At 39.5% G+C, this 19,176-nt stretch overlaps 1 protein-coding gene across 2 annotated transcripts in view; it reads right to left on the bottom strand.

The window, feature by feature from the left end:
• Nucleotides 1-7,584: 7,584 nt before the first annotated feature.
• LOC100751624 (bile salt sulfotransferase 1) overlaps nt 7,585-19,176 on the bottom strand; it is a 65,940-nt gene continuing 54,348 nt past the window's right edge. Inside the window, exons 5-6 of one of the 2 annotated variants that reach the window (XM_027434006.2) lie at nt 15,071-15,248; nt 7,585-7,697 (exon numbers count right to left, since the gene is read on the bottom strand). In XM_027434006.2, the coding sequence (XP_027289807.1) occupies nt 7,585-7,697; nt 15,071-15,248 (291 nt within the window). The remainder of the gene's footprint in view (nt 7,698-15,070; nt 15,249-19,176) is intronic. The other variant, XM_035449538.1, reaches the window with a different exon arrangement.

Genomic DNA, 19,176 nt, shown 5'->3' with positions numbered 1-19,176 from the left:
GCTCTAGACCTCTGAATCAGCTCTCCAGCCCTGTAACTTTGTGTCTTGAGCCATTAAATGTTTGCTTCTTTTATTACTGGTTTGGTACAAATTATCAGCTAATGCTAATAGGCTTCATGGGATTTCAGCTTAAACGCAGTCCTTGTAATATTTGAAACATAAAAACAGCAAAACTACGTGATTTTTATTCTGTGATATTTGGGCAAAATTAATGAATTGTATTTAATTTATTGATCTTGAAACTGTACTCAAATAACCTATGGTTATAATCTAATGTGTCTGCTCAGTATTTTGCACTTGCGTTTCTTTTTTATTCTCTTTTTTTGTAAATTTCAGAGGGTGTTTAAAATAATGGGCTTCATATTGAAACTTCGATGCATACATACACATCATTGTAATTTATTCAACTTTTCTTCTCTACTGCCTAGTCCTGTCCCTTTGCTTCTGTTTGCAATTTCTTCTCTCACAAAATCCTGTTCTGTTTGAATGATATAGAGATTCAGTTATATTTAAATCTTGATTTTCATAAAGGAGAAAGAATGTAACATGGTCTTTCTTTTTATGGTTAAGCAGGAGGTTTTTCTGGTTTGATATTATGGAGAATACAGATAGAAGCATCTGGAAGAGTCCAGAGGAGGGAGAGGAAGTATTAGACTGAACATGGCCCTCAGAAGAGGTCGGCCCATGCTGTGGGGAGCAAGAGAGGAAGACAAGTGAAGAAAGAGACAGAGGGAGAGAGAGAGTCTCCAAGAAGACCAAAAAAAAAAAAAACTAAAAGGGTTCATGGTCAAATTGGCAGGATATTATAGAAACCAGAATCTGGGGAACGGAACCCTGTAATCTGCAGAAGTTTAGGGTAGAGGCTGAGTGAGAAGGGCTGAAAATTCAACCAGCATATGGATTCCTATCTGGATGCAGTAGCAGGTAATTGGCCATGGTGTTTGGAGAACAGCATGAACTTTGCTATGGTAATAAGCCCCACAGTTAGCCATTTTACCTGAGAATATTTTGGGCCAGGAATTCCAGGCTTTTTGTTGATGAAAGTGCCAATGCAATCTTTCTGTAACTCCTTCATATCTGAGATGTGGATATTGTCAGGACCTGTGAATTTTGGAGTATTGACCAATAGTTAGGAGGATGGAAACAAATGCAGGCTTCTCAGTTTCTGTGTGACCACCTGGTGCTAGCAAAATACAAGGCAGCTTTGGAGCAGTCTGAAAATTCTGGTTAAAAACAAGGATCAGGCCAGTTAGAAATTTCATTGGCAGCATCGAGTTTACATGGGTTTTTACATAAAGCATGGGCTGTATGCTTTCAAGTTTATAATCTTTACATGATTAGAAACTTATGGGACAGATAAAAGATGAGAGAAATAAGGTAACGTTAAGGAGCTTAGTGGAAAATATTTTCCTTGGCTGGGCCCTTGAAACTTCCAGAACTGCAATCCTGATAGTTGGTGTGTGGAAAGTAGTATTAAGAGTAGGTGTAGCAGAGAAAGTGAGAAAGAACCCACAATACCCAGCAGGAAGGTGGGGAAGCTTAAGCTGGCGATTGATAGGGTACATATTGGGAGTCTGTTTAACCTGTGACAGGTGGATCCAAGTCATGACTCCTGGAAACTTAGATGATTTTTCCAAGTTTACAAAAAGTTAAATATTTTGGATGCATAAGCATTTGCACTTCTTACAATCTGTACTGAATTTCTCGATGCAGAGAAACCACTTAGTAGGCATCCAAACTACATATAGAAGTCTCATGCCTTGATGTCACAGCAAATACTATGGTTTTGTGTTAAAAGCACAAGCACATTTTCCTTTGTCCAGAGGTATGGATATATAAAGACTAGAATGAGATGTTTTCAACACAATGAGAAGCACATTTAAATCTATACTTAGAAAACAACAAACTTAAAAATCTTAAATTTTTGAGCTTGTGACTATGATAATAGTAGTCAATATTTTATCAGGGCTAGATTAATAGTTTATCAGAATTCCTTCGTTTAATATTAAAACTCTAAACCTTTAAAATCTTAGTATAAGAATATTACAGAAAGAGATTAAGAAATATGAAATGTTTATCTCTTCAAACAAATTGCACTCTGTAAATCACTTTCTAAATGCTCCCAATTAATTCTTTTACATCCTCAGACCATTACATCTTTCATTTACACATTTGAATTTACTTCTCTTGACCATCTGCCTTAGATATTTTTCTATTGCTGCGAAGAGACACTATAATCATGGCAACTATTAAAAGGGAAAGGAATTAAAGTTTCATAAGTTTAGTCCATTATCATCATGATGGGAAGCAAAGAGGAATGCAGACTCCAGCAGATATAGTGCTGGAGAAGAAGAAGTGTTCAGAGTTCTCCATCTTGAACTTCAAGAAAGAGGAATAGCATGAGCATCTAAAACCTCAAAGCCTCCACTCACAGTGAAGCATCTCCTCTGGGGATGGCCTCACAATTTTAAGTGCTCGAGCCAGGTCTATTTAATTACACATCATATTTCTAAAACACAATAGCTAAACAAGAGTAGAAATATACACATAACAAAATAGACATTAAATTTGTATCAATAAACCCAAATCCATATCAATGCAAACTATTCCTTTCTATATTAATGTCCTTGTTTTCCTTTAGAAAGAGATTTGATGTGATCATTACCCATTTATGACTAACCCAATTTAAGTGAAAAATTATAAACAATATTTCATAATGTGGTCCTCATTCTCTCCAAATTGCTTCCTGCTATTTGGGAGCACAACACTGTCATGTGGAGCCTCAGAAACCCAGAAACCAGGCCATAGTAGTCTACAAGGCTACAAGGTTCCAACTCTATTGGATGTTGGATCACATGGGCCACTGCTTCAGGGAGTCTTGCTCCTTCAAATCATTATTAATTTTGAAGGAATCCCCGGCTCTTCATTTTCTGTGGAAAAAAAGAAGAGCAAAACCTCTTTTCTAAAGTAACATTTTCTTAGACTTCAATCTTGAAGCCAAGGATATATATATATATATACTGTATATATATCATACAGTATCCAGAATCTCTGTGTACTTTCCATCTTTACATGGCTTTTTTAAATACTCTATTTCTTTTACTTTCAGTTTGAGACAGGTTTCTCTGTGTATTTGGCCTGTCCTGGAATTCACTCTGTAGACCAGGCTGACCTTGAAATCATAGAAATCTGCCTGCCTCTGCCTCTGCCTCTGGAGTGCTTGGATTAAAGGGGTGTTACCACCCCTGCTACTCTATGTTTTTAAACTACTTTATCCTTTTTCTTTTCTCTCCCAAGCCTATATATATTTTAAAACACACTGTAAACCCTTTAGAGGATTTCTTTATCTTTGTCTTTATTGTGTGTCTCTATCTTTTCTGGCCAAGATTCTTTTATCTACTAAACAGGATTGCTAAAAGTGCCTTGCACTTTTTGTGACTTATGCTGAGTCAAGAAGTCTCCCTCAAAGAAGCTGAGAGCCTCTGCTTGCCTCTAGGAAACAGAGCCCATCAGAGAAAATGCTGCTACCAGGAAGCTCTTCTTGCCTCTGTTCTTTTGATTTGACAATCCTTTTTTAATCATGTTTTCAGGTTTTAAATGGCAATTTGTTGTTCTTCAGCACTTTGTTGCTGGTGGTTTTTCTTGTCCCTCCTGGTCCCGCCATGCTTAAGTCCCAGAGAAACACACAGATGCTATATTAATTTTAAAACTCTTGGTTGATGCTAGTGCTTCTAACTGGCTTGATCCATCTTAATTGTTAACACATTTCTGTTAATCTATGTGTTACTACATGGTCTTGCCTTGCTGGAGAGCGTCTGGAACTTCTACACCTTTGTTAACGACATGGCAACTGTTTTTGACAGTTTCTTTGAGCCTAACTTTCCCAGAATTCTCCTCATTGTATTGCCACCTATATCCTTGCCTCATTGGCCAGACAGTGTTTTATTCATCAACCAATAAGAAAAACATATAAGAAGGAAATGCCACATCAAGGTAGTGTAACAATCCTGTGAAAGAATTGTTTTCTCGAAAGTGGAAGAAACAGATGTTTAGGGCCATGTAATTCTGCTGACATAAGACATGCAGGTAAAGGGTTTGGAGTTTCCCCTGCTTAGTTCCAGTCTTCCTTTGGTTAAGTGTTTCCTCCCTATACTTCTGTCCTTGGTATCGTTTTCTATGCTGTTTAAAGAAACCTTGACAGCAGCAACCATGTAAATTGAAGCATTTAAGTAATAATGGACTATACCTCTAAACTGTAATCTGCCAATAGACTTTATAAGAGTTGCTATTGTCAATGTGTCTTTTCACAGTATAGAAAATGCTAACACCAGCTCCTGCCCCTGACCCTGACCAGGGGCTCCCCCAAGTTTGGCTAGCATTAGGCCTACAGGGGCCAGTAGGGCCACGGCGCAGCCTTGGGGGAGATGAGGAGATATGGGAGGCTTCTTTCCCTTGCTGCACCCCCATTATCTGTCACTGAGTTAGTCATTGATTTCTCTCTGTAGCTCTGGCTGCCCTGGAACTCACTCTTTTAGACAGATTGGCATTGAACTCAGAAATCTGCCTATCTTTGTCTCCAAAGAGTTGGAATTAAAGGTGTGAGCCACCACCTTAGAGATATTTTCATACATATATATCATGTATTTTGGGTCATAGTAAGGGACCTGGCTAAGGGAGCACTACTCGGGAAATTCTAATTGCCCCTAGGAAGGCAAGGCATCCTTAAGTCAGGTTGTAAAGTTTTATTTTAGATACTGTATTTCCCTTTCCAAAATTGTCACTTACCCAACGTAGTCAATGCAAGCCAAACAGACATGAAATTCATCATTCTGGCAGAAGACCTGGGCTAACTTCTCAGTGCCCACATCAGGTGACTTAGTTGATTGTTATAAAGAGACACCAGGACCACCGAAACTCTTATAAAGGAAGACATTTCATTGAGGCTTGCTTGGAGTCTCTGAGATTTAGTCCATTGGCATTGTTCTGGGAATCATGGTGGCACACAGGCTGTTATGATCCTATAGAGGAAGCTGAAAGTTTGATATCCAGATATGCAGCAATCAGAAAATGAGAGTGGCATAGTATCTTGCCTGAGCAGTTGAAATTGTGAGCTCATCCCCAGTGTTGTACTTCTTCCTTCAAAGCCACACCTACTCCAACAAGGCCACACCTTCAAATTTTTCCCTTTCCTATGAACCTGAGGTACATTTTTATTGAAAACACTTCATTAGGAACTCCATTTTAAGGAATCTTATCCTGGTGGATAACTGATGTGTAGTCCCTAAGGTTAGGATAACTTTTAATAGACAAATGCCAACCAACAGGAAGCCAGACCATGCCAAAGCAGCAAGACAAGAGAGGGACCATGTGCCTTGTCTGTCCCTTTAAAACTCTACCACGACACACTGACATCATCTTGACCACACCCTGACCGGCCCTAGTCAGCCACACCTGTAGCCAGGCCTTAGGAGGGGTGGTTACAGTGTCTCCCTCCCATTTTAGTCTAAAAGAGCATCAAAACTTAACAGTGTAAAGTATCCAAAATTAACAATCATAAAGATGAAATACAAGAAGATACAATAATCTGCTATGTCATGTCCTAACTGTGCATTTTAACTAAACCCTAAAGTCATCTGAAAGAGTTGTCTAAGCCTGAACATCTTCTTCAATCCCAACCCTAAACACTAGGAATCTATCCCTAACTAGGTGTGCATTATCCTTAGTGACAATGGGGAAAAGGGGCCGTAGCATCCTCCAAGTTACTTCCTGCTGAAATGGGATGACGATAGCCTCGTGGAGTCCTGTAGGAAGAAAATGTTAGTATAATGAAAGTCTCAAATGGATTGTATCTAGTCCATGTTAGGTGGGATTTGTTTGATTTAAGATCTAGGTTGATCTGGGAAGGCAGGGGCTGGATTGGATTCTCTTTGCCCTCCTTCCTTCGAAATGGTCCTGCCAAATTCTTGCAACCCAGGTGGCTCTGTGGTAAGAGCCTTTTTTTGTTTTGTTTTGTTTTTTTAATTTTAATGATAGTGTTTTCTTGAAGTTGTAATTTGACAGCTGAAAACTGCGCATAGAGTGTCCAAGGGAGAAAAATCTTGGTGCTGCAGTTCGCAATGCATTTCCTTAACAGGCCATGGATTTGATTTCTCGGTTGAGTTTGTTACCAGCAGAGGAGGAGTTTTTATTTAAAAAATTTTAAAAGGTGTGTGGGGGTTGACCAGGCGTTTAATCCAGGCACTCCAGAGGCAGAGAAGGCAAATCTTTGAGTTTGAGACAAGCCTGATCTACAGAGTGAGTTCCAGGACAGCCTCCAAAGCTACAGAGAAACCCTTCCTTGAAACCCCCCAAAAGGCTCATAAGGCTGTTTTGATTTGCATTCTTCCCCATTTGGCTTTGAAGCTGTGCCTTGCAGGTTTATGATTTTGAGTTGCAGGGTCACATGCTCCCTGTGACCTGAGATAAAGCAGGAAAAATTCCTATACAGTTGCAAAACATTCTTGGAGGTTGAGGGAGGCCTCCATTAAAGCATGTCTTGGGACCTGGGACCTGGGACCTGGGACCTGGGACCTAATGATGGGCCAAGTATTTACACTGCAGAAAATGGGGCATTAGAAGAGGAGGGATGCAGAGGACATGAGGGAGCAGAAAGGTTGAGTCAGGGGAAGAATAGATGATGACAAGAATGGAGATACCATAATAGAGGGAGACATTTTAGGTTTACAGAGAAATCAGGCACTAGGGAAATGTCTGGACATCTACAAAGGTGACACCAGCTAACAATCTAAGCAACAGAGGAGCGGCTACCTTAAATGCCCTCCCCTGATAATGAGATTGATGACTGACTTATATGCCATCCTATAGCCTTCATCCAGCAGCTGGTGGAAGTAGAAGCAGACACCCACAACTAATCACCGAACTGAACAGGAACCCAGATGCAGAGAAGGACAAGTGAAGAGCACAGGGGTCCAGACCTAGCTGGTTAAACCCACAGAAACAGCTGACCTGAACAAGGGAAAACTTGTTCCCCAAATATCACAGAATAAAAATTACATAGTTTCTTGTACTTTTCATGTTTAAAATATTACAAGGTCTGTTTTTAGGCTGAAATTCCATGAAACCTACTGGTGTTATCTGATAACATATACCAAACCAGTAATAAAAGAAGCAAATATTTGATGACTTGAGACTCTAAGTTTCAGGCCTGCAGAGACGATTCAGAGGTCTAGAGCACTGTACTATCCTTGTAGAGAATCTGAGTTCAGTTCCTTTGACACAATGCATGAGTATTACAGAACTCTTCTGGCCCATGCAGACACACACACACACACACACACACACACACACACACACACACACACACACACACACACACACATTTACACATGCAAGCACACACATACACACACCTAAGAACTACCATTACTCCTGCACTACTACCACTAATTCTAATGCTACTACAAATATAAAAAAAAAAACCTCCACAATTCAGTAATTGGATTTATTTTATGACCACATGAAGTCATTCACATCTACAAGCACAGGAAAGTAAGCCCAAATGTCCATACATGAAGTCTTAAGAAGTTATTCCCATGGAAAAAGCCCTGGAGGAAAACCGGCCATTTTTTCCTGGAATACTTTATCGAAGGCTTCAGCTTGGGCTACTGTAAAGTGATTCTTCCAGTCCCCAGTTGTGCCTATAAAATAACCATAGATGGGTTAATGTTGATCTTAAAACTGATCTCAACCCTTCCTTAACATGTTCTTAGCATCTGCTTAACAAGGACCACACAGTTGATAGTGGAACTGCCAGTGACTTCCTGGAGAAAATATCTTATGCCTAGAAATAATATTCAAACTGAGTTTTGCCTGTGAAGAAATAACGTCTTACCTTCTTCTACCCCAGCATATCAACTATACAATCTAACTGCCTCAAAACTGGCTTCACCTTTTCATGTGTCCAGATTACTCCTGCATCCCCTTACACATGATACCATCACACTATCCAACCCAGCAGAGTTTCTCATATCAATCATCCAAGCAGATTTCAATTGTTCTTTTTACATTTTAGTTTTTTGTTTTGTTTTGTTTTGCTTTGTTTTTGAGATAGGGTTTCACTGTGTAGCTTTTGGAGCCTATCCTGGCACTCGCTCTGGAGACCAGGCTGGCCTCGAACTCACAGAGATCCACCTGCCTCTGCCTCCCGAGTGCTGGGATTAAAGGTACATTTTAGTTTTTTAACTTATAAAAGTTCTGCAAAGCATGCAAATAACTTTTAAATCAGTTTTTATCATTAATTTTATTTGTGTGTGCATAGGTGCGCGTGAATACAGGAGCCTCCAGTGGTTTTAGATATCAGAGCCCCTGAAGCTAGAGAGACACACTGTTGTGAGATTTATGCTACTCATCTGATCCTTCCATCAGAGGCAGGAGACCCAGATACTGCCAGCTGAAAACATCAAAATGTATCTGTTTCACTGGATATGGTGTTTGGTGATGCATGAAGAGCTACATGATATTTTTACCATACCTTTTATTAAACATTGGTTCTCAGCACTCCATTCTAGGATGTTTTTAGTTTTAACAATACAGATGTCAAACTGAGTAACTGCTCACATTGTGTGTTTCCTCACCCTAGAGTGTTGATGTTATCTATATAGTGACTTCTTAAACATTACTTCCCTTATTAATGACACTGTGATCCCTCCTTCCTGTCATCTTTCCATCTAGAACTCTGAATGCCCCATCCTTGGTCATTTTATCTCATAGGGATGACACTTTTACACATTTCCTTTTTGTATAAAAGCCTGAAATACGTATCTAATATATGTGAAAAGAAAAATGCTTCTAATATCAACAAAGGCACCATTATCAAATCGTACCAGAAATATAGGACACAATCAGTATGGAATTGTTGAGAACGTTCGTGAATGAGTGAAGAAGGTACAGGCCTTTTCCCTACTTTGCTGATGAGCAAAATTAGTTCATGAGATGTTGCCCAAAATGATAGTGATGGACATGGATTTGAAGCCAAAAAGACTGACAAAAGAAGTCATGCTTTTCCTCATCACATTACGTTTCCTTTGAATCATCTAAGTTTACTTCAAATCATCAGTGGTATTATAGAAGAAAATATAAAGTATACATGATTAAAAGGTTATTATTGATAGAGCATATTCAAATAAAATACCATTAATTTGACTATACCATTATATGACTATAATATTTTCATTTGTTAAGATGGGTAACTCTAATACGCATTGCTACTCTCAGCTTTATTATTAGAATAAATTTTGGTAATGTTTTTCACAGCATGCCTGGCTCCTGACAATACAGACTGTAAGTCAAGCTATCAGAATCTCTCAGCAAATTCAATATGGCTGGCCACTGGAATGAATCAGTCCATATGAGACAAACATGTCTTTACAGGTACACACATGTAGTTCTAAGTCCAACTATGTCAAAATCTTGTGCAGCATACAAACACATATTTCTCTTCATTCCTTCTTTCTTAAATCCCTAAAACTCATTGTGTGTCAGAGGACAGGATATCTCTAATTCAATGTGGCTTAACTTTTGTTAGGAAGGAACTTCCTCATTGTTCTGGAGACTTTAATTCCCACAAAAGTTTGTTGTCAATCCTTCTCTCTCTGTCAATCTCTGTCTGTCTCTGTCTGTCTCTGTCTCTCTCTCTCTCTCTCTCTCTCTCTCTCTCTCTGGTCTTAAGATAGTAGACTTCCCCCTATGTATTTTCTCTCTGTGTCTCCAATTGATGTCTATCAGGAAACCAATGTAAATGTTTAATATCTCAAACATTCTGTCTAGGAAACACCACTGGGAGCTAATGAGGTTTAATACATTTTAAGTTTGTTAGAAGACATTTCCTATCATATGTCCTGATTATGACAATGTCATCATAAATGCTCTGTCAACTAAACAGTGGCTGATTTGGAATGACCATCTCTCTGGTCTGCATTTTCTTCAGTATCTAAATATGAAATAATAATGACCAAAATTGTTTATGGAAAATTATTGCTGGAAGATTAAAACCATATTAAAGCTAACTAGCCAGATGACCAAGTCTTCCAGATAAAAATAACACATCAGAGGTATTTTTCTTGTTCTCCAAGAAGAGCAAGTAAAGCACAATGAAAATAGAGCTAGGGAATGGTTCCAAGATAAGTACAGCATAACACATAACAAGCTTTTCATGAATTATGATTTAGGAATTAGGTATGTAATGGTAAGAAATGAATTAAACTTTTATTTAATCATAGCATCAAGACTGAAAAAGGAACCAATCACATGTAGAATTTGAAAAGACCAAAAGTATCCTCTGTTGGGGATGCTGTAGCCACGCCTGCAAGGGCATGGTCAGGATGACATAGGGAAGGTTTAAGAGTGTTGCTCAATGGGAGGCCCTCCTTTCACTTTCATCTTTGGCTTTTTGTACTTACTGCTGCCCCGCTGGCTGGCTAGGTTGCTCTGTAAGTAAGGTTTTTCCCTATTAAATTCTTTTCTATTTTTTTTTTTAACCTGGCACTGTACTGGTAATTCCCACATTATCTGGTTCTCAGAAGTGGGACCTTGTAAACGTAGGCCCTGCTTGGGAGAGCCTGTGGGTCCCACCTGGATGCACCCAGGCAGAAGACTAGTCCAGGAAAGTGCTCCCTCTCTCCACGGGTGCTCCTGGCTTGCAGCAGACCCACTGGCCACACGAGTGCATTCCCGCTGCTGCTGAGCCTCTCTGAACAGTCTGCCCAGCAGGGAGAGTTCTCCAGACCTCCCGACGGTTTTAACACCATAGTTTCTAGCTGTGCACACGGGACCAGCCTGGACTTTAGTCTACCAGCACCCAGAGGCCTCCTGTCCTTGAGCCGAGTAGGCCTTGGGAATAGGCCATGGCTTTCAGCAGGGTCCATGGCTTCCTCAGGCCATGCTGGCCATAAAACTGCACTCTTTCAGTGGTTGCAGCCTCAAGGCCATAAACTTCTAGCTAAAGCATAGCCGCCTGTGTGACTTCAGCACCACCGACACCACTGCCATCTTGCCTGACTGTCCGCTGCCGAAGGCCACGTGGACTAGCTGAATGCCTGCACCACCTGCTTGTCAAAGATAGTTACTGCATCTGGAGTAGAAATCATTAGGTAAAATCATGACAGAAGCCGGGTATTGGTGGCACACGCTTTTAATCCCAGCACTCGGGAGGCAGAGGCAGGCGGGTCTCTATGAGTTTGAGGTCAGCCTGGTCTCCAGAGCAAGTTCCAGGATAGGCTCCAAAGCTACACAGACAAAACCTATCTCGAAAACCGCCCCCAAAAAAGCATGACAGAATATTTAGCATTTGCTAAAATTGGTAATATTTTTGCTTATTACATGAATTCAATGTTTGAGGAGGACACTAATCTGCTAATTACCAGCCTATATGCAGTAATGGCAGTTAGCTTGCTGGTATAAATAACATTATGAGCCAGAATCCTCAGGAACAGCGACAAAGATAACCTCACCACCTGCTTACAGGAAATAACAGCTTTGCTCAATGAGGTTTTGGAGAACAGATTAGGTCAGACCACCATTGTGCAGCAAGTGGAACAGAAATTGGATGATAGGCTTGGGCCTATCTCCAATATGCTAAAGACAGAGTTGTCTGTTACCTAATATGAGATGCAGCATATTTATGATAAGATAAACACAGAGAGATCCTCCATGTCTGAGGCATTAGAGGCTAGGCTGTCAGAGGACCATGACAAACTAAAGAATATCTGTAGCCAGCTAGAAACTCAGATAGGTTCTGTGTCCCAGAAACTAGATGCAAAGGTGCAAAATACCCAGGATAGGTTTGAAGAATTGGACAATGCCATTCAATCAATTATTGAAGCATCTAAGGTAGCAGATCACAAATTTGAATCTAGGTTTGAATGTTTGGAAGATAATTTACAGAACAGGGCTGACAGATTAGAATGGTCCATATGGTTGATTGCTGAAGACTCAAAATCAGCAAATCATGACCTCGAATCTAGACTCCAATACTTAGAAGGCAGTTTCCATACCATCCAGATACTGTCTAAGGATGAGCATATTAAAGACCTAGAAAAATGAGTAGAGGAGCAGTTAGAACAATTTACAGATTCACTAACATGCTTGGAATCTTTTATTATTAAGGAAATTGAAACTTTTCATGAGGATATCATTAATAGGCTTAAAGATATTGGGATGCCTCAGATACAGAATAACTCCAATCCGAGGCACCTACTCCACTCAGGTATCATGACTATTCTTCTAAGATTGTTACTCATACACCATTAGTGTACCCAGCTAACATGGTAGAAAACCTACCTTCTAAGAAACACCCTCATGGACAGATGGCTTATGTATGGCAACCTATACAGCTGAAGGATCTTAAGAATATTAAAGAATCAGTTGTCTCATATGGTCTCCATAGCCCAGATGTAAAACAGCTATTACATTCATAGGCAACCTTTAGCAGGGTGACACCCACAGACTGGGAAACTGGTGGCAGCTGTACTTGAGAAACCAGTTAAGGCTGGGAAACCCTGAGGGGGGGGGGAACTCAACTGACACTCCGACCAGAGCTTCAGGTACTGACTTTAATCAAGTTGAGGATTTCAACCTAGATCTTCAATCAAGCAAATTCCATCTAACATTGACTGATATAATCCATTAGAGACTTTCAATATACTAACATTTTCTTCCCACAGGACCCCACAAGGCTACCGCCATCCCATTTCAGCAGGAAGTAACTTGGAGGATGCTATGCCCCCTTCCCCTATTATTGTCTATTAGGTTAGTGTAAGCCTAGTTAAGGATAGCTTACTGTTATTTATGGTTGAGATTGGAAGGAGTTGTTCAGGCTTGGACACCTCTTCTCAGATGACTTTACAGTTTAGCCTATATAGACATAGGACATGACATAAGCAGATTACTGTTTCTTCTTATATTTCACCTTTATGATTGTTAATTTTGGATACTTTACACTGTTAAATTTTAATCCTCTTTTAGACTAAAAGGGGAATTGTAGGGCATGCTGTAGCCACACCTGCTGGCTACAGGTACGCCTGACCATGCATGCCTGCGAGGGTGTGGTCAGGGTGACATAGGGAAGGTTTAAGAGTGAGTGGTGCTCACGGGGAGGCCCTCCTTTTGCTTTCATCTTCAGCTTGCTGTATTTACTGCTGCCCCGCCGGCTGGCTAGGTTGCTCTGTAAGTAAAGCTTTTTCCATATTAAATTCCCTTTGTATTTTTACCAGGCTCTGTATTGGTAATTTCCCACATTAATCCTCAAGCATTTTATTTTTTCAAAAGTCTTTCACAATATAGCCTTATCAGCATCCTCTATCCTGAAGTCATGAATCAGGGAGGGTTGGTTAATGAAGTTGGCCTCTACCTTCAATGACCTGGTTTCCTGTGAGACACATGACTTATGAGTTTTAGTACAATAAAAATAATCTTCTAAAATGTGAGTTACTTTCAAATGCAAAAGACGTGGATGTCACATATAATCACTACGATAATTAAACTATATATGACTTATGGAGTCAGATCAAGTTTTTTTGACAGAAATACTACATATATTTATTTCCTCCTAATCTATATGGTACAGGAAAAATACTATGTTTTGAAAGAGATTAAACTAAATTCCTTATTGTGGTCTCATCCTGGAAGAATCTAGCTGGAAAAAAATGAGAGTTGTCCTTATGGAACTGTGTCCTAAATTCTCTCACATCTGCTTCTGTGTGTTTCTGATAAAACTTGTGCATGTTATTTTCCATAGACTTTCCTATTAAACAAGTAATTTCATTCCTTTTGTCATTTCATTAAAGCCTTTTATGAATACGTGCTTTTTTTTTTTTTTACTTCTGTCAATTTCTGTTTCACTACAGGAAATCCAAATAATGGCAACTGCTCTTCATTGTGAGACCTGAAGTTCTAGTGCATATGACTCTGTCTCCCCAGAGTCTGGACCACTGGAGGTTATCTGTCAACATCAGTGGATTCTTCTCAGTCCTTAGTGTACAGATGACAATATTCTTGAGGTGACATGTATGTGTGCTCAAATATGAGTCCAGACTTCCTCTTGTGAGGACATTGAGTATTATATTAAATATGACCTGCTGACAACTTCAACTTACTTTTTTCAATTTATACTCCTCATGACTTTAAATCCTACAACCTAATCTTTATACTCTATTGCAGGGGAAGAGTGAATGTTAAATATTCAACATGTAAATTGTTGAGAGAAGAAAATGAAGCCCATAGCTCTGTACATCCTGCCTCTATGTCCAACATCCTTATTCATCCATAAAGACATGGCATCTTTCTCATTTCTTCTTCAACCCTGATTCCTATATCAACACTTATTTGCTAATTATGTGAGGGGAGACTGCAAGTGTGATTCATTCTGGAAAAATACTTCCTCAATATTACAGTTATAAAGCCACAACCACAACTTGCTCCCAGCACAGAGATGGAGCACAGACATAGATAAAAGGGATATTCTCATTCCCGGAGAGACAATACAGTAAAAATGGAATAGCACTGAGCCTGAAGCAATCCAAATTTACATTGGCAAACACCGTCACAGTGTAACAGTGGTGAAAATTTCACTTAGTCTTTATAGTGTGGGTCAGCAATCTTTGACATGTTCATAATCTTTTCCAGCTGTGAATGGAAGTAGTTTCTGTGGTTATCATCCCAAATATTTCTTTGGTCCCATGAACTAAACATCTTCTTAACATGTTGAGAAAGTTGAGGTCAAAGATACAGGGAGCCTTACAAAACCTCATTGCAATAAGTCTACCATTTTGCTTACCATTGAAAGTATTAGACATGGCGCTCTATATTCATTAAGTTCTCTCCCAGAACAAATCATTTTTTTAAGAGTTCTTGAAGCCCACATGAACACCCTGGAAAATTTCCCCTATAAGATCTTTGAGAAATGCTGATTTGGTATGCAATGAAATATGAAACATTCCCAACTCTTTTTTAGAGTAACCTTGGAACAAGCCTTCCAAATGTTCTGAAATATTTTGAAATTAGAAAATGTCTTCACCTTTTCTCAAGAAGACAAAACCATCAGCAACAATCTCTTTCTTGAGGAGACTATAATTGGACATTTTATTTTCTTTCATGGCTTGGAAGGAGCTGTAATGTAGGACCATATCAAGCTCATCTGGCTCTAATTTCTTTCCTAGGAAGTCACAGATCTTCTCGATGGTTCTCCTTGTGTCCTAAATGAAGAAGAAACAAAAATGTGGATAAGAAAAAGATGCACATTCATTCATCAAGGACATCTGTTAACTATGCTCATAGAGGCATTAATAGCCAGAACCCGGAAGCAACCCTAGATGTCCCTCACCTGAAGAATGGAGAGAGAAAATGAGGTACATTTATACAATGGAGTACTACTCAGTGGGAAAAAATGGAATCTTGAAATTGGCAGGCAAATGGATGTAACTAGAAGTAACCATCCCAATCAAGGTAACCCAGTCACAAAAATACAAACATGGTATGTACTCACTCATATAAGGATTTTAGTTATAGAGAAAGGGAGTACCAGCCTGCAATCCACACTTCCAGAGAAGCTAGGAAACAAGGAGGACCCAAAGAGAGAAACCCAAAGAGGTCCCTGGGAGAAGCAGAAAGTGAAAGATCTCCTGAGAAAATTGGGAGTGTGGGGCAAGGGGAGAAGATGTTAGGAGAAAGAGAAGGAGAGAAGGGCGTGAGGGAGAAGAAAGGTTGAGACATGGGAAGAATAGAGGAGAGCAAGACAAGAGATAGCATAATAGATGGAACCATTATAGGTTTAAAGAGAAATCTGGCACTAGGAAAATGTCCAGAGATCTACAAGTATGACACCAACTAATAATCTAAGCAGTAGTGGAGAGGCTACCTTAAATGCCCTTCTCTGATAATTAGATTGAGGACTACTTTATATGCCATCCTAGACCCTTCATCCAGTAGCTGTTGGAAGCAGAAGCAGATACCCACAACTAAACACTGAGCCAAACTACTAGAATCTAGTTCCAGAGAAGATGGAGTGATAAGCAAAGGTGTCAAGACCAGGATGGAGAAAGTCACAGAAGCAGCTGATCCAAACAAGTGGTTGCTCATGGACCCCAGACTGATAGCTGGGAAACCAGCATAAGATCGACCCAGACTCCCTGATTGTGGGTTTCAATTAGGAGGCCTGGGAAATCTATGGGACCTCTAGCAGTGGATCAATATTTATCCCTATTATACGAGTGGACTTTGGAGCCCATTCCATACAGAGGGGTACTCTCTCGGCCTAGACACATGGGGGAGGGCCTAGGCCTTCCTCCAAATGATAAGACAGACTTTGAAGGTCCCCCAGGAAGGCCTCAACCTCCCTGCTGAGCAGAAAGGGGATGGGCCAGGGTATTGCTGGGGGGCAGGGGAGGAAAGGAAGGAGTGGGAACTGGGATTGACATCTAAAACAAGCTTGTTCTAATTTAAATAAAAACATCGGAAAGAAAATAAAAGAAAAAGTGTCATGAAGAAAGAAATGGCACCAAGAAATGAGAAAGCATTCCTTGGGAACCCATAGATAAAGATGGGCAGGGAAGCATGTAGGCTAAATGCTTTACCTCTCAATTTGCTCACCCAAGTCCAGTATACTAGTATCATTCACAGTTCTGTGAGGAACATCTGATACAGTCTCCCTCCCTGGAATTGCTCTGTCTAAAGTGGCTCACATTGATCTTAACCTCCAAAATTACTTTTTTGTACCCATTGCTTTGTCCTAGACCTGAATTCCAGAAGACACTGGGTAAGAACCCACAGGCCACTCAAACAAGAAAAGCAGATAGGCTAAATACAGATTTTCAGCTCTCCCTCCATTCTTCCAAATTCAGTCTCATCAGCAGCTTTATATCCAACCACCTGCTGGGGTCTGTCCTCCATCATTGTACTATTCACAGGTGACTAAACAGAACCTGTGGGAAACTCTGAACTCCTCCCTCTTGTGGACTTTCTTATGCCACCCTAGACCATCCCCATTCATAAGTGTCATCTTTCTATATGCAAACAAACACATTTTTCCTGAAAGCCAGTGGCCTCACTTATCATGATCTCAGAAGAATTTCCTACCGGGAAACACACAGTCACATTACCCCTATAAGTGCCAGACAGGTAACAAATAATAATGAAGGAAGCAGCAACCCAACAAGACAGGACCAGATATCAGCACCTAGAATTACACTTTTCCCAATCACCATGCCCTCCCTCCTAAAAATAGTCAATAACAGGCAGGACAGGCTGTCTTCACTGGAGCCCAGAAACCATACTACAGTAGACCACAAGTATTCCAACATAGGCACCAAACAAAATGAGAACCTTAAAGCAGTCTGTATGGAGGTGTTACATGTCCTTAAAGAGGAAATGGACAAAATCCATAAAGAGATCTGTAAAAACACAATGGAAAGTCACTAATAAAACCACTTAAAACTTGAAAGTGGAAAAAGAATCACTCAAGAAAATCTGCAAAGGCATAAAATTAGGAACTAGAAAAGAAACCACAGATCTGAGCTTTATGAACTTAATATAAGTGATAGACAAGAGAATTTTAGCCATGGAAGACAAAATAGAAAAAAAAAACATACATAGGTCAAATAAAATGTGAAATACAAAATATTCCTGCCAAAATCATTCAGGATATCTGGGACACTATGAAAACCTCAGATATAATAATAGTAATAGAGAAAGAAGTAAAACAAAAGTGTTTGGCACAGAAAATAATTTCAACAAAATCTAAGGAGAAAAATGTCCTAACCTAAGGAAGGAGATGCCTATACAAGTAAAAGTAGCATATAGAACACCAAATAGACTGAATATGGAGAGTCCCCAGAGTGCAAAATAACTAAAAACCTAATACAGAGGAAAACTTAATGAAGAATAGGAATGGTTGGACCAAGTGGGGAAGGCGCAATGAGAGAGATGGAGGGGGTGAACATAGAGATATTTAAAATTAAGGTGTTATATATATAAGGATATATATATATATATATATATATATATATATATATATATATAACCCAGTAAAGGAGAAACATCTTATATATGTGTGTATACACACAAACACATATGAAGGCAATCTAAATAATATAACTTAATGGAGGAGATGGTATCCCAAATGGTCATCTCTTGTCAACAAAGTAGATTTCCAGTGCTGAGATTCAGTACATCTAATTGAGTTGTTGGTCAAATGCATTCCATGTAAATCCCTAAACAAAAGAGTGATTGTAAAGACTACAGGTTTCTCTACAAAACTGACAGCAAGGTCCCATTCCTGAATACACCTGCATAACTCATCGAACATGGAAATATTTGGCTTATAATTAAATGCAGCTTTCAGCCCTACTTTTCAGCCACTTTGTTATAGGAAGGTACTCTGCATACTATCAAAAAAGAAATGTAAACATGAAGCCAGCCAAAATACATTTGCTCTACAATGCTGTAGTACACGAAAGCTATGTTAGGAATAAAACTCACAGGAGTAACCAACCAATAACTTATTCTACATAAGGCCTTCTTATCAAGATTGAACACATACTTGACACTCCTTTGATGACAAGAGACTAGATAAACCAGGAACCTTGATTAAAACCAAATAATAGGGGCCTAAAAATAGTGACAACATGATTCTTAATGATATTCTGCTATGCTGAGATTAGTGCTTATTCAACAATCATCGGAGAAGCTTTCTGCCAAAGGAGTTGGGAACAAATATAGAGACCCACAGCCAGAAAGTCCACACAGGGAGATACTTTTGAAAAATCAGTCCTCAATGGTGTGTCTCCATCAACTCCCTCCCTTTATAGCACAGAGAATTCTTTAGAAGAAGAAAAATTATAAGAGGACAAAGGACAACAAATAAAAAAGGTCTGTCATATCAACATTAGAAAAGCTTGTATGAACCCACAGTATGGTGTATGATTCCAAGTGCCACACCAGCCTGTACCAAATCTCTGCTTAGAATTTAGGTTTGCCAGGAGAATAATCACACTAGAGAATTAAGAGCACACCTGAAAGCTTTAGAACACAAAGAAGCCAATACACCCTGGAGGAGCAGACTCCAGGAAATAATCACATTGAGGGCTGAAATCAATAAAATGGAAACTAGGAGAACAATACAAAGAA

This window comes from Cricetulus griseus, chromosome 9 (assembly GCF_003668045.3).
Source record: "Cricetulus griseus strain 17A/GY chromosome 9, alternate assembly CriGri-PICRH-1.0, whole genome shotgun sequence".
In the NCBI taxonomy this organism is placed as follows: Eukaryota; Metazoa; Chordata; class Mammalia; order Rodentia; family Cricetidae; genus Cricetulus; species Cricetulus griseus.
Note: the sequence above shows the minus strand (reverse complement) of the source record. Positions and strands in the feature narration are given on the sequence as shown.